Genomic DNA, 13070 nt, shown 5'->3' with positions numbered 1-13070 from the left:
CGTGGGATGCACTTTACGATAGGGGTCATGGATCGCGCAACCGTCGATCCAGATACGCTACGGTGCCGACGGTGTGGATAAATTAATATAAGTATATGTACATCAATCAGAGCCGTCCGATTTGATAGTGGTGACTGGACGGCTCAGATGCGTCAGCCTTGATCTTTGCTTGAGCTCTCGACTTCTTCGCCGACGAGAACGTCGGCGTACGCTAGCTGTGTCAATAGAAGTGTGAGGATGATTCCATACGAGGCAAGTTTCCATGGACGCATTAAGGTTCCTGTTAAGAGGCCTGGAAGTTCCATCAAAGTTCTTGTCAATTGGATCGATTGAGAGAAGGAAAGAAAACTCACCAGAGCCAGAACTGTAAACAAACGAGGCCAGAACAAGGGAGATCCCTCCGGACAAAAACTGCTTGTAACTTGCGCTAAAGTTTCCCGATGGTGAGCTAACTACCAAATCCTGGAGAACAAAAGCAGTCAAGAACTGTGAAGTTCACGAAGAGAATCTTGCGAACCTTTCTAGATGCCTTGGATCTATCCGGAGCACTGTACAAATTCTTGAAGAACAGCCCCTCGTTTCGGAGATGAGCAGACCAGCGCTGGTACTCGTCAATAGATTTGGATTGAGCCTATGTCGAAAGAAAAAAGACATAAGAACAGTGAAAACTTCTACAGTTCTTTACGTACCTCAAGATCGGCACGAGCCATTCGAAGTTCCTCTTCGATTGCACCAGCACCAGCATCAAGCTCCCTAAGCACCTGACACAAGAAAGAAATCTTGATGAGAACCAAAAACCCAAGGACAAAGAAAACCGAAGAATACATACCCGGCTTCCAGCGGCATCGAGCTCTTTCATCGCACGAAACGCAATTCGAGCGTGGTCGTGACGATAGTCTTGCGCAATAGTTTTCATGTACTGCGACCTTTCCTCCACAAATTCCGACATCTTCACCTTGCTTACTTGCATCTGGATCATCTCCACCAGCGCTCTTTGGACCTGGACATCGCCTCCCATTCCATTCCCATCTGAATCGCCATCCCTGGCGCTACATTGAACCATCAGCCTGCTCTTCCTGGATCGGCCGCGGCCAGGGTTGATCACAAACGAATCTAGCGCCGGCACCCTGCATCCCTCTACCTTGAGCAACATCTCGCCACTAGAATCAAACCGAAAAGCGCTAGAATCGCAATGGATCTCTACCACGTCGCGCTCCCGAGCTCCAGGAACCCTAGGCGAGAGGCACGCTTGACACGCAATGCCTCTCTCTTGCGTGTAAAAACGACGCTCACAAGTAAGAAAAGAGGTCCCACCGAGATTCGAACTCGGGCTCTTGGATTCAAAGTCCAATGTCGTAACCACTAGACTATGGGACCATTAATTACTAATAATCACTTCGTATTAGTCCAAACCAAATTTTCTCAAACAAAATACACTCAATCCCAGTATTGGGTTGCCGCAGTAAAACCATATCAAGGAGAAGAAAAAATAAGTAAAGGAGCTATGCTGGGAAACTGGAAAACGAGGATCCCATTTGCACCTTACCACCGTTTGCAAGCGCTTCTTTCTCGGCATTTTTCTTCCTCTTGAAGTAGATGATCCAAGTGAGGATTTCCAGAATGAAGCTGACGATGGCCGCCAGCACCACGAACCCAGTGTAGGCGTTGTGCCACCGTCGCTTGGGCTGGAGGATCTCGAAACCTTTGTAGATGTTTGTGAAGATGAGGATGAGCATGAGGTAGCCGATGGAGTGATGGTAAGCGTTCCAGTAGAGCCTGAGCTTGTGCTCCTTGTTTGGACGAAACGCTACTCCAAAAACCTGGGAAGGAAGTCGCAAGCTCGTAGACTCGTAGTATATCAGCAAAGTTCTTACCTGTAGACAGGCGAAACTAAAGATTGCAATGCCAATGTTTCGATGAACATCATGGACGATCCCTTTGGAGTAACTTCCAAGCCTCAATCCAATGAGCCAGCCAATGGATCCCAGCAGCAAGCCAAGGCTTTGCAGAGATATGTGGACGTAGAACCAAACTTTCTCGGAGAAGGGCCTGGCATAGCGAGCAGTCATCATTCCAAGCGGGAGAAAAATCCCCCATCCAACTGCATTGAGAGCTCCATGGCTCTGGAAGAACAAAGGAAGAACACCAAGCGTAAGAAGAAAGCGAGAGAGCAAAAGAGCTAACCTGCTTGAGACTTTGATGAGGAGGCTCGGTGTTTATCACGGATCTGGTGCTCAGATCGATGACACCAACACCACTGCGATCTTCCGGAGAGAGTCCATGCTGGAGCGGCGAAACTCCAATCGTCTTGGAGCCTCGGTTCCACACATGGTTGATCTTAGTCTGGTTTGGCCGGAGCTGGATGGTGGCAAAGATGGTCACAGTGGTGCCAGTGATCTCCACAGCCTTGTCGAGCACCGAGATATCCAGAGTTCCTGGAGTGAGCTGAGCTCCAGCTTGAATATCAGTGGTGAGCTTGTAAGTGTCCACATAGCTCCTGTCTTGGGTCCTAAAGCCGATCAAGGCATTGGTCCCAACCATCACTGGCCTGCTGCCCAGATTGATCCCCCAGCCCACCCATCCCATGGGGCTCGCGGCTTGCCCCAAGAACGCGACCTTGAGCGTGCTATCGGCTGGATCGTAAGTCCAGGCCAGCGCCGCCGGGCCTGTGAGAGTGTTGCAAGCACCGAAATACCTGGTCTGGCCCTTGTATGTGAACGGCGACGTGCAATCCAGCGCCGCCTCCGCCGCGCGCGCGACGAGGATGGAGAGGGCGAGCAGCAGCAGCACGCGCCTGGGGATCCACATTGCTTCTTGGGAGATCCCGGAAGCTCCAATCCGGCGGGAAGGAGAGAATCCTTGGCAGGACTCGATAAACCCTAGCCTGGCGAGAGCTGCGCCAAACCCTCTGTGGCTCCACGTCTGACGTGCAGGACCACTGCTGCGATCGCCACCGTCCGTCCAGGAGCGTGTAGGATCAAAGTAATTATTTCGCGCCATTGCGTTTTTTGTTGACTAAACAGTGTTGACTAACTCACTTGTAAGAATTCTAGGGCCACCCTGTCCTGACTAAATGACTTATTCCAAAGTTTTGTGATGAAAATTATGGTCAATTCAAGCATGCAAGAACTTAGATATATAAGTATAACGCGAGCTCTTGATCCAAACAACACGGTGAAGACACACAATTCAGAGCTTCTAGATTTCTACTTGATGGAGTTAGCACTCTCTAGTTTCGCGCTTCCTTTTCTTTTGCTAGTGCTCACCGGAGCTCTTAGCATTCTGGTCACTTCGTGGGATAAGAAGAAGAATTTGCCCCATCTCCAGGATGGGCACTTCCATTGATCGGCCACCTTCATCTCATTACGAAGCAGCCACATCGATCTTTGCAAGCACTCTCCAAAAAGTATGGGCCAATTATGTTCTTGAAGCTTGGGATGATCCCGAGCATCATTGTCTCCAGCCCAGAGATGGCGAAAGAAGCTCTCATGAACAATGGCTTGGCATTTGCTTCGAGGCCATATCTCTTGATCTCCGAGATTATTGGGTATGATTTCCAAAGCATTGGGATACACTACAGCGAGCATTCAAGGAGGCTGCGTAAGATGTGTGTGACTGAACTTATTGCTCCCCAGAAACTGGAATCCTCCTTGTGGGTGAGGTTCCAAGAACTCTCGAGAGCGTTTCGTATCCTGCAAAAGTCTAACGAGGAAAAAGTAGCTGTTGACATGAGATATCTCTTCTCAACTTTCACATTCAACGCCTTCACAATGATCCTGATGAGCAAGAGATACTTTGGGGACACCACTGATGACAATGATCAACACAGGGAGATTAAACATGTTATTAATGAAATCTTCAGCCTGGCAATCAAGTTCCACATCACCGAATTTGTTCCATCGTACCTCAGGTGCTTTTTAGAATGGCTCGATCCGACCATCCCTCAGTTCAAGAGATTGCACGAGAGGCAAGACAAGTTCATGAAGAAGATCATCAAAGAACACAAAGAGCCAACCGCTCGTCCCAAAGACTTCATGGACGCACTGCTCGAGAGTTTCAGCGCAGAAGACACAGTAAAAGCGTTTATAACAGTAAGTTCACTCCACATATAAACTTATTCCTTATACCATCGTGGTTGACAGGAATTGTTGCTAGCATCTGATTCAACGGCCGTGGCTGCTGAATGGGTGATGGCACAACTTCTTCACAATCCTCATGTTTTGGAGAAAGCTCAATTCGAGCTCAACCTTGTCGTGGGTCCAAATCGCCTGGTTCAAGAGTCTGATTTCTCAAAGCTGGAGTACCTTCAAGCAATCATCAAGGAAACCTTGAGGCTTTGTCCTCCAGGTCCACTCCTCATTCCTCGCAGCTCTGACGAAGCTTGCACGATTGGTGGCTACTACGTTCCCAAAGGCTCAACACTCTTTGTCAATGCTTTCGCCATTGGACGCGATCCAAGTATCTGGGAACGCCCCACAGAGTTCATGCCCGAGAGATTCCTTGGGAGATCAGTGGATTTCAAGGGCCAGCACTTTGATCTCATACCATTTGGATCGGGGCGGCGGATGTGTCCTGGAATGCCACTCGCATTAAAAGCGCTTGAGCTGCTCTTGGCTAACCTTGTCCATGGATTTGATTGGAGCTTCCCTCCCGGAGAGATCCAAACTCTTGAGGATTGCTTTGAGACGACGCTGCTGCTCAAGTCTCCTCTAAAACTCCTGGCAGTTCCAAGACATTCAGCGTCTGTGTATGCTGAAATCTGAAATCTGAAATCTGAAATCTGAACTGATACTGTTAAATAACGTGGACGTTCTTAGCTCTGTTTAGCTCCTTCATCTCTCAAAGGCTCCGTCAGGACTCTTTGCGCAAGCAAGCTTCCACATCTAGTGTGCTGTTCGCCACTATTACCACGGAAAGCCTTCAGCAGCAGCTTGCTTTCAAGGCTTCCAAAGGTATTCAGAAGTGCAAGTTTACTTGATGTCTGGAAAGAGATGAGGTCGCGAATAGCGCATTGCATCATGCTGTTGACCACGCCAATCGATTCCACAAACAAAATTCATATAATCTGGGCGACGGATTCATCTGAAATACCAAGCAAGCAAGCGGCCATTTGAAATTTCTACGTAGTTCTCGCTTTCTTTATGCTTTTTTCTTTACACAGCGCCAAGGAAGCTTGCAAAGAGAAAAAAAATGCCAATGTGGAGCTCGCCGCCAGTGACATCGAGCGAAACTTACTCGAAACTTGAATTTTTCTCTAGAGGATAATGCTCTTGACTGACTTGGCACATGGATTTGATTGAAGCTTCCGGGGAGATCCAAACTCCTGACGCTTCCTGTCGGAGCAGGGCGCTCATTTGTCTCGGGGGCTTCCGACCCATCCCAACCTGTGAAACTTAGCATATCCTCTTGTTCATTCTAGGGCAAACGCGTAGATGAGCGCCTTGGCTTGTTCTTCTGGGACTGGAGACCCAGCCTCTTTGAGTTCAGCCATGAGTCCACGAAGCTTGCTGATATAGGTCGTGACAGAGTCTTGTTCAAGAACTTCTGGGCAAGCATGACTTTGGCATTCCCTGAGAAGATAGAGAAGTCAATTTGCATTTTTCATGAGATCGAGCAAGCGCATGTATTCGTCGCCCAGTTGCCTTGCGATGGCGACTCTCCCATGCCAGTTGAAGCGCGAGGTTGACAGGTTTAAGCTCTGTTCCGTCCACGATACCCCAACAATCCTTGGCAAGTAGGATCAATTACACCACCATATTTCATCTTTCAAAGTTGTTCCCATGAATTCTGATTCTGGATTCGCAGGAGGTGGGGGAGGAGGAGGGTAAAAGCCATTGTTTAGAGACTAGAGTGGAATCTAGTAAGGAGGTGGAGAAGGGGATGAGGCTCCATCCTGCACAGATGTTAGAGTAGCGAGGGCATCACTGCATTCGTTCCCTCCTTTTGCACTCCTGGGTTCCGTGTTCCACTCTCGCAAGTGTTGCCCAACATTTTGAATTATATTGAAATATTTTTGGAAGGTATTCAAGAATATTCTGATTAGTACACAAAAATAAGTTTTCTAAAATATTTTGAAAAATTATTATACTCATGAATAAAATTATTTTGTATTAGTTGTTTGTTATTAAGATTTTTAATGAGATAAGTTATTTTACAAGAGAAATTTTATGTATTATATTTATTTCCTAGAAAGTTGAGATTTTTTTAAAAACTTTATTCTATCTAAAGTCAATAGTACATTGCAATTAAAAAAGAAAATTATCTTATTATGTATGAATTGACCTAAATTTATAATGTTTTTCCCATTATTACATACATTGAATGTCTCAAGAGAGTCATACAACTTTTCCATTAGTACCTGAATAAATATAAAATTTTGCTATAAAAACTGAGTTAGTTGATTGTTAGAGAAAAAATTTATTGTTTTTTTGTTAGTGATCATTTGAATTGTTAATACACAGTTTGCTAGCCCTCAAACCCAAGTGCCTCATGTAGTTAAATTGATTGATGAAGATTCATATGAGTACAAAGCTTTTACATATTTCCCATACCATCTCATTGTTATGCCAGACCAGCATTATCTTATAGATATTCTCAGCCATAGTATAGAGCTCTCACTATACTTCTAAGGTGTTATATGATAATTGTAACCCAAAACCTCATTCTTAAATTTTCAAAGATTTCAACTATGGTTACGTGGGAAATAGTTTACTAGAACTTTTTGGACTTTTATTGAAAGTGCTTGAGTTGCTCTTGACTTTGTCCATGGAAATTCTAACTCATCTTACTCATGCTTTTGAGTTAGTTATGGATTTCTATCCGTGATTAAATTTAGCTAACTTTGGCCATGGATACTTTAGCTCATCTTACTTTTGAGTTAGTTGTGGATTTCAATCCATGATTAAGTTAGGCTCTACATCACTTTAGTTTAGGGAGATTGGACCAAATTAATTTTCAAAACCCTTATTTATTATTGTTATTGTTAATTTTTTTTAGTATTTTATTAATACTATCATTGTCTTCCCTCCTCTCGAATATTAACTCTTGATAAACATATGCCAGTGTGGAGCTTGTTGTCAATGATATCAAAGCGCCCTCCACTACCACCCTCAGTTGCTAACCATAAAATTTTTTGGTGGATACTTTTCTCGCAAACTCTGAATTTTCCTCCAAATTTGGTATATGAATCAGTGGTTAAAAAATACTTTTTGGTACATTTTTTTATCCAGAAGGGTAGGAGATTTTATATTTCATGTGTACCTTGCTACAAGAAAATTTCTACTCAAACGCTTTGCAAAGAAGTTTGCAAGGAGAACAAATGCCACTGGAGCTTGCCATCAGTGACATCAAGCCATGCCATTGCCACCGTCACATTCTTTCACTTTGAATTTATTTAGTGGAAACTTCTCTACTCCAAACTTGAATTTTCCTCCTGCTGCTACTAAAGTCATGGCAATTACGTATGATTATACTGTTAATCATCTGAAATCAACGTTGGTAGTCTGCATGCATACATGGGTACTAATCAGATCAAGTTTGAATTATTCAGGTCTCAAAGTTTAGTCTGAAATGCTAAGATAGAATCTTCAAATCTAAAGATGAAAATTATGCCACAGTACTTTGCATCGGGACTTCGCATATAGTAGAACCTTGTCGTGGGGCCAAACCGCCTGGTCGAAGAGTCCGATTTCTCAAAGCCCGAGTATTTTCAAGCTATTATCAAGGAAACGATGAGACTTTGCCCTCCAGCCACTCCTCCTCCCTCGCAGCTCTGGCAAGATCGGTGGCTATGACATCCCCAAAGGTTCTAAGCTGGTTATCAATGCTTTCCATGGGACGCGACCCAAGAACACCCACGAAGTTTATGCCCGACAGATTCTTTAGAAGCTCGACGGACATCAAGGGCCAGCATTTCGAGCTCATACCATTTGGGATGCCACAGTTGATACTGTCAGTCATGGTTTTGATTGGAGCGGAAGGCATATACTCTTTGCTACTCAAGACTCCTTTGGAGGTGATGGCAATTCCAAGGCACTCCTTGGATGTGTGTAAGACCTTTTAAAACTACTATATATATTTTGATGAGATTTATTTGCCATGGCTACTATTCTTCCAAAATCTTTGAAGCCGGGATACTCGGACGATCGCGCAAGGGAGCAAAACTACTTTGCCAGTCTTCTCAAAGCTTGCACAGGCTCAAGAAATCTCCAGCAAGGCAGGCAAATTCATGCTCGAATTCTAGAGCTTCCATCTCTCGGCTCTGATCTCTACCTTTGCAACCTCCTCGTTCTCATGTATGGAAGGTGTGGCAGCATTGCAGATGCCCAGGCGGTGTTTGAGTCCATCGCTAATCCCAATGATTTCTCCTGGAACATCTTGTTTGGTGTATATGCCCACAATGGGCGTTTGCAGCAAGCCAAGAACACCTTCGATAGAATGCCAAATCCAAATGTGGTCTCTTTCAATTCCATGGCCGCGGCATACGCCCAAAACGGCGAGCTAGATCGAGCCAAAGAGATGTTCGATGCAACGCCTCGAAAGGACACTGCCTCTTGGAATGGATTGATGCATGCCTTCTCTCAGGCTGGACAGGTCGACGCTGCGAGAGAGATTTTTGACACCATGCCTCACAAAGACGTCGTGTCGTGGTCGTGTGTTATCTCAGCATATGCCCAAGCCGGGCATCTTGAAGAAGCCGAGTCCTTGTTTTTGAGAATGCCAGATCCAAATGTGATAACTTTCAACGCTATGATAGTCGCGTATTCACAAACTGCATTGTTCGATCGTGCGAAAAGTTTGTTTGATTCAATGCCGGAGCGGGATTTGGTGACATGGGCAACGTTGCTCTCCACATATGCCCAAAAGAAAGACCTCCAAAACGCGGAGTTCTTGTTCAAAAGCATGCCGAGACACGACATTCTGTCAATGAACGTAATGATAAATGTTTACGTTCTTAATGGCCAACTTGAGAAGTCCATCTCTACTTTTAAGTCTATGCGCTACAAAGATGTTGTTTCATGGACGTCTGCTCTTTCCGCATATGCCCAAGCAGGTCATGTTGGCGACGCAAAGTTGCTCTTTGACAAGATGCCGGAATGGAACGTTGTTTCGTGCACGACCTTAATCTCCCTGTTTGCGCTCAAACAAAGGCTAGAAGAAGCCACAGTGTTGCTTGACTCAATGCCTGAGCACGACGTAATTGTCTGGAACGCAATTTGTGCAGCATATGCCAACAATGGGTATCTTGAGGAATCAAAGAAGGTGTTTGATTCCATGCCATACAAGAACTTGGAATCCCTCCACGCACTGATGGCCGCTTACGTCCACAACATGAAACTCAACGAGGCTAGACAGCTCCTCGATTCCATGCCAGTCCGAGATATAGTCTCCTGGAACACTCTCGTCGCTGCTTATGCCCAAAACGGTCAAATGGATCGAGCAAGCGGGCTCTTTCGAGTTCTCCCTCAGACCGACGTGGGAACCTGGAGTTCTATGATCGCTGGGCATGCAAAGGCTGGCCATGGCGAGAAGGCCGTCCAAGTTTTGAGTGAGATGGTCATGGAAGCCATAGCACCCGACGAGCTAACTTTCGCGAGCGTTTTAGCAGCTTGCAGCCATGGAGGGCTGCTCGAGCAAGGCACACGCTACTTCCTTTTGATGAGCTCGGACCTCGGGATCAAGCCGCTGGTGGAGCACTTCTCGGCGATGGTGGACATTTACAGCCGAGTCGGGCTGCTCAAGTTTGCCGAGGAGCTGATTGAGACGATGCCGTTTGTGCCGCAGCCGGAGACTTATCGAGCTCTGATGAGTGCCTGCGAGACCCAGAAGAATTCGTCGCTGGGGTCTCGAGCTGCCGAAAAGGTTGTTGCTTTGGATCCTGCTAAGTCGACATCGTATATAATGCTTTCGAATATGTACAGGGACAAACTTACTAGTTAGTAGACCTGCGCACTGCAAAGGAAGAAAGATATTAAGGGGAGAAGAGAAGCGTAATACCTTGCTTACCAGCAATCTCACGAGCATGGCTTTGCCTTTTCACTGCGTGGTTTTTGAGAATTTCTTTCTTGATGTCGGCCGAGAGCTTGTAGCTCACAAGGCGGATAATGGGAGCCCAGAAAGCCTCGAGCAGTGTCCTGGCGAAGCTCGCGGGAGCAAGCATCCCGCGAGTGAGCACCACCAGCGGGAAAAACGACTTCGGTGCCACGAGAAACGAGCCTTTCTTGACAGCATCGAGCGTGACCTCCGCGAGCTTATCGGGTGACTGCATCGTCTTGGGATCATATCGATTGAGTGTCTTGAGCATTGTTTCAAACTCGCCATCCTTGTCCACTGCAAAAAGTGTAGACTGTCACGGCTAGAAATCTTTCAAGTGTAAGTACCTTGATCCATAAGAGGAGTGTCGACAAAGCCAGGACAGACGAGATTGACATTGATGTTATACGGCAAAAGCTCGAGATGGAGACACTCTGCTAATCCTCGTAGAGCATGCTTGGTGGCACTGTACACTGAGCTCCCGTACAAAAGGAACTGGAGAAAAGATCAACACAAGATATACAAAAAGATTCCTATAAAGGAGTGAAGTATACCAGTCCTGCTCCGGAGCTGACGATCACAATCGAGTGCTTCTTTTCGCTTGCGAGCGGCTTCATGAGTGGAAGCGCGGTGTGGACTGTATGAATCACTCCCATCAAGTTCGTCTGGACTTGACCCGCATGAACTTCCACCGGGACTTCGTCAAAGTATCCAGCCTTAGTGTACCCCGCGTTGCAAACCAGGACGTCGATTGGTTTCCACGAGTGAGCCTCGCTCACGGCGGAGGATATCGCATTAAAATCGCCAACGTCGGCCACCTGATAAAAGTAGGATAACTCCCAAGTAAGAACTTGGAAAAATTCCAATCAAGTAAGAACGAATAAAGAAAGCAATCCAAAGGACGAACAGAAGAAAACAAGACGAAAGAAACAAGAAACAAACAAAACAAAAAGCTATCAGAACGATGGACGATCAAGGCAGAAAGAGATGTATGTATACATACCAAAACTTTGATGCTATGGCTGTCGCAGTGCGCTTCACTCACAAGAGATTGAGCCGCCTTGTCGAGCTTGAGCTGGTTTCTGGCCGAGATGGTAACAAATGCCCCTTGGAGGAGGGCCTGCTTGGCAATGGCGAGCCCAATGCCGCTGGAAGCTCCTGTGATAAAGACGTGCTTGCCCGCCAGCGATGGGATAGCCAGTTTCTTCCTCCTGCCAAATGTAAGAAATGCAAACGCCACCGCTGCTGCCGCTGCCGCTCCCGCCGCCACTAGCCCCGCCATTGCTCCCGCGCTAGGGCTCACATCAATTCGATTTGGGGTTTATCTTTACTTTATGCTACACTCTTTTGATTTTGATAAAATTGATAATTTTTGATTTTTTTCGTTAAATAAAAGAATACTGATTGCTATGGAAGTTGGCCCTAAGCATGCTCTCTTGTGTCTTGTTCTAGAACCCAGAATTATTGGGTTTGTCTTTATTTTACTATAGCATTATTTTTAAAAGTTGTAATAACTAAGCATATCCTATTTTAATGCTATTTAAAAAGCCTTTATAAAGAAGATATAAACCATTTCATACTTAAAGAATGACAGAGTTTGTTGTAGTTGTTTTCCTTTATTCATTTTTACTATATTTTCTTTTAGTTGGTGGGTATTTGCCAAGTGAAGCAACTCAAGATTGTATATCAATTGGTACACAAGATCCACCTTCTCCCCAAGCGTATTGTCATGTAACAAATCTGTGTAAAGTTAGGTACTTTAATAATTTTTGGGAAAATGGAGAATATACTGCCTCTGGAGGAGGAATATATGTCACAATTACTGTTAATAGAATGTATAGTAGGGCATCAATTCAACAAGATATAGAACAAGCTTTTAATTTTATATGGATTAGATGTATATCAGTGCTACGTCAAATGGGTGGTTTTGTTTATTTGAATGATGGAAGTTTATCAGTTAATGTTCAGATTGCACGAAGAAGAGAGTTATTAAAAGATCTTGATAGAATTAAAATAACAAAAGAATGTTCAAGTTTATAAATACCATTAATATTATTAAAATATATTATTATTTATAAATTTAAAATAAAAATTAATAAAATAATATAATCCAGAGTGTAGTATTTAAAACATATAATATAACAGATATTAAAAATATGATTATGATACATGACTTATGACATAAAATAAAACAAACACAATATTAAGTGGTAGTATAGTTTGAAAAAAAAATATTTCCAAAATATTATTTGATATAAGATAGTTAGAGATATTATAATTAAATGTATTAGTTTTATTATAAGAGAAATAATTTACTATACTTTCCTAGCAGCAATATCTGGTCTTCTTGGGGTTAGTTTCCAAAAAAAAATAGTTAGAGAGGAGGAATTTAAAAAACTACTCTTAAATCTTATAAGTTTTGATATGATAGTTTGATGATGATTAAACTTGTACATATAAGATAATAATTTGTTGCACATTACATGCTTTTGAGAATGTCATTGAAGTTATAATTAAAACTTGAAAACACTTTTTTCACATCATCCTCAATTTCCCATATAACATCGTCCATAGAATAACCATTCCACCAAACCAACAACTCCCAAATTGTCTTGCAATTTGTTTCACCAACCTTTAAACAAAAATATTGGTTAAATCAACTTTATTAGCATCAATCTTTGGGACCTAAAATTCACAACATCACTAGAGTACAAACATATTTTAAACTTGCTTATATAAAATGTTGCATATGCAACAAAATTGTAGATAATACAATATAATATTGTGGAGACAATTTATCACTACCACCTCCTTATAAACATTGTTATGCATTTAATAGTTTAAGAAAATTTTTGTCACCAACTTTGTATTTCTGATAATGATGATGTGCATTAACTAGTTTTTTGTTTCTTTCTTGAACTTGTTTTATGTTCAATTTTACCACTTTCATATCCTCAAAAAAATCACAAGTATGAGGCACTCAAACTAAAGCTAAACCTAAACTCATGAGAGACTTGGGCTTATAGCTATACATGACA

The 13070-nt window shown here is 43.8% G+C and overlaps 5 protein-coding genes and 1 non-coding gene across 6 annotated transcripts; 2 read left to right on the top strand and 4 right to left on the bottom strand.

Annotated features, from left to right (window-relative positions):
* Positions 1-32: 32 nt before the first annotated feature.
* Positions 33-1288, bottom strand: LOC112347736. The gene is made up of 5 exons (XM_024679078.1): positions 830-1288; positions 690-761; positions 518-631; positions 354-462; positions 33-292 (listed from the first exon to the last, which is right to left on the bottom strand). Exons 1-5 carry the CDS (start codon positions 1151-1153, stop codon positions 153-155), a joined length of 759 nt encoding a protein of 252 aa, XP_024534846.1. The 5' UTR covers positions 1154-1288; the 3' UTR covers positions 33-152.
* Positions 1289-1305: 17 nt separating this feature from the next.
* TRNAQ-UUG lies at positions 1306-1377 on the bottom strand. The gene has a single exon. It is a non-coding gene; the product is annotated as a tRNA-Gln (tRNA).
* A 1-nt stretch (position 1378) lies between these two features.
* On the bottom strand, positions 1379-3000 carry LOC9658429 (cytochrome b561 and DOMON domain-containing protein At5g35735). The gene is made up of 3 exons (XM_002974271.2): positions 2185-3000; positions 1875-2123; positions 1379-1820 (listed from the first exon to the last, which is right to left on the bottom strand). Exons 1-3 carry the CDS (start codon positions 2998-3000, stop codon positions 1503-1505), a joined length of 1383 nt encoding a protein of 460 aa, XP_002974317.2. The 3' UTR covers positions 1379-1502.
* A 120-nt stretch (positions 3001-3120) lies between these two features.
* On the top strand, positions 3121-5913 carry LOC9657723 (cytochrome P450 CYP82D47). Its single transcript, XM_002974440.2, has 6 exons — positions 3121-3142; positions 3328-4091; positions 4143-4741; positions 4828-4952; positions 5433-5623; positions 5806-5913. Exons 1-6 carry the CDS (start codon positions 3121-3123, stop codon positions 5911-5913), a joined length of 1809 nt encoding a protein of 602 aa, XP_002974486.2.
* A 1939-nt stretch (positions 5914-7852) lies between these two features.
* On the top strand, positions 7853-9951 carry LOC112347735 (pentatricopeptide repeat-containing protein At4g02750-like). The gene is made up of 2 exons (XM_024679076.1): positions 7853-8048; positions 8128-9951. Exons 1-2 carry the CDS (start codon positions 8043-8045, stop codon positions 9937-9939), a joined length of 1818 nt encoding a protein of 605 aa, XP_024534844.1. The 5' UTR covers positions 7853-8042; the 3' UTR covers positions 9940-9951.
* On the bottom strand, positions 9870-11335 carry LOC9658428 (3-dehydrosphinganine reductase TSC10A). Its single transcript, XM_024679077.1, has 5 exons — positions 11036-11335; positions 10587-10850; positions 10380-10527; positions 10006-10329; positions 9870-9951 (listed from the first exon to the last, which is right to left on the bottom strand). Exons 1-5 carry the CDS (start codon positions 11312-11314, stop codon positions 9932-9934), a joined length of 1035 nt encoding a protein of 344 aa, XP_024534845.1. The 5' UTR covers positions 11315-11335; the 3' UTR covers positions 9870-9931.
* Positions 11336-13070: the final 1735 nt, after the last annotated feature.

The sequence above is a fragment of the Selaginella moellendorffii genome, unplaced genomic scaffold (assembly GCF_000143415.4).
Source record: "Selaginella moellendorffii unplaced genomic scaffold, v1.0 SELMOscaffold_24, whole genome shotgun sequence".
NCBI classification, from domain to species: domain Eukaryota; kingdom Viridiplantae; phylum Streptophyta; class Lycopodiopsida; order Selaginellales; family Selaginellaceae; genus Selaginella; species Selaginella moellendorffii.
The sequence above is the reverse complement of the archived record's forward strand: the minus strand, read 5'-3'. Positions and strand labels throughout refer to the sequence as shown.

Bases quoted from the DNA above. Each gene is read 5' to 3' on its own strand.
- LOC112347736 (XM_024679078.1), bottom strand. From the start codon at position 1,153: ATGTTGCTCAAGGTAGAGGGATGCAGGGTGCCGGCGCTAGATTCGTTT. The intron at 762-829 runs GTATGTATTCTT...TTCTTGTGTCAG, and splicing joins TCGATGCCGCTGGAAGCCGG to GTGCTTAGGGAGCTTGATGC. The intron at 463-517 runs GTTCGCAAGATT...TTTGTTCTCCAG, and splicing joins GATCCAAGGCATCTAGAAAG to GATTTGGTAGTTAGCTCACC.
- LOC9658429 (XM_002974271.2), bottom strand. From the start codon at position 3,000: ATGGCGCGAAATAATTACTTTGATCCTACACGCTCCTGGACGGACGGT. The intron at 2,124-2,184 runs GTTAGCTCTTTT...TTGTTCTTCCAG, and splicing joins CTCATCAAAGTCTCAAGCAG to AGCCATGGAGCTCTCAATGC. The intron at 1,821-1,874 runs GTAAGAACTTTG...CTTCCTTCCCAG, and splicing joins TTAGTTTCGCCTGTCTACAG to GTTTTTGGAGTAGCGTTTCG.
- LOC9658428 (XM_024679077.1), bottom strand. From the start codon at position 11,314: ATGGCGGGGCTAGTGGCGGCGGGAGCGGCAGCGGCAGCAGCGGTGGCG. The intron at 10,528-10,586 runs GTATACTTCACT...TCTTTTCTCCAG, and splicing joins TCAGCTCCGGAGCAGGACTG to TTCCTTTTGTACGGGAGCTC. The intron at 10,330-10,379 runs GTACTTACACTT...CACTTTTTGCAG, and splicing joins CACTCCTCTTATGGATCAAG to TGGACAAGGATGGCGAGTTT.
- LOC9657723 (XM_002974440.2), top strand. From the start codon at position 3,121: ATGCAAGAACTTAGATATATAA. The intron at 3,143-3,327 runs GTATAACGCGAG...CCCCATCTCCAG, and splicing joins GCAAGAACTTAGATATATAA to GATGGGCACTTCCATTGATC. The intron at 4,953-5,432 runs GTATTCAGAAGT...GCAAACGCGTAG, and splicing joins TGCTTTCAAGGCTTCCAAAG to ATGAGCGCCTTGGCTTGTTC.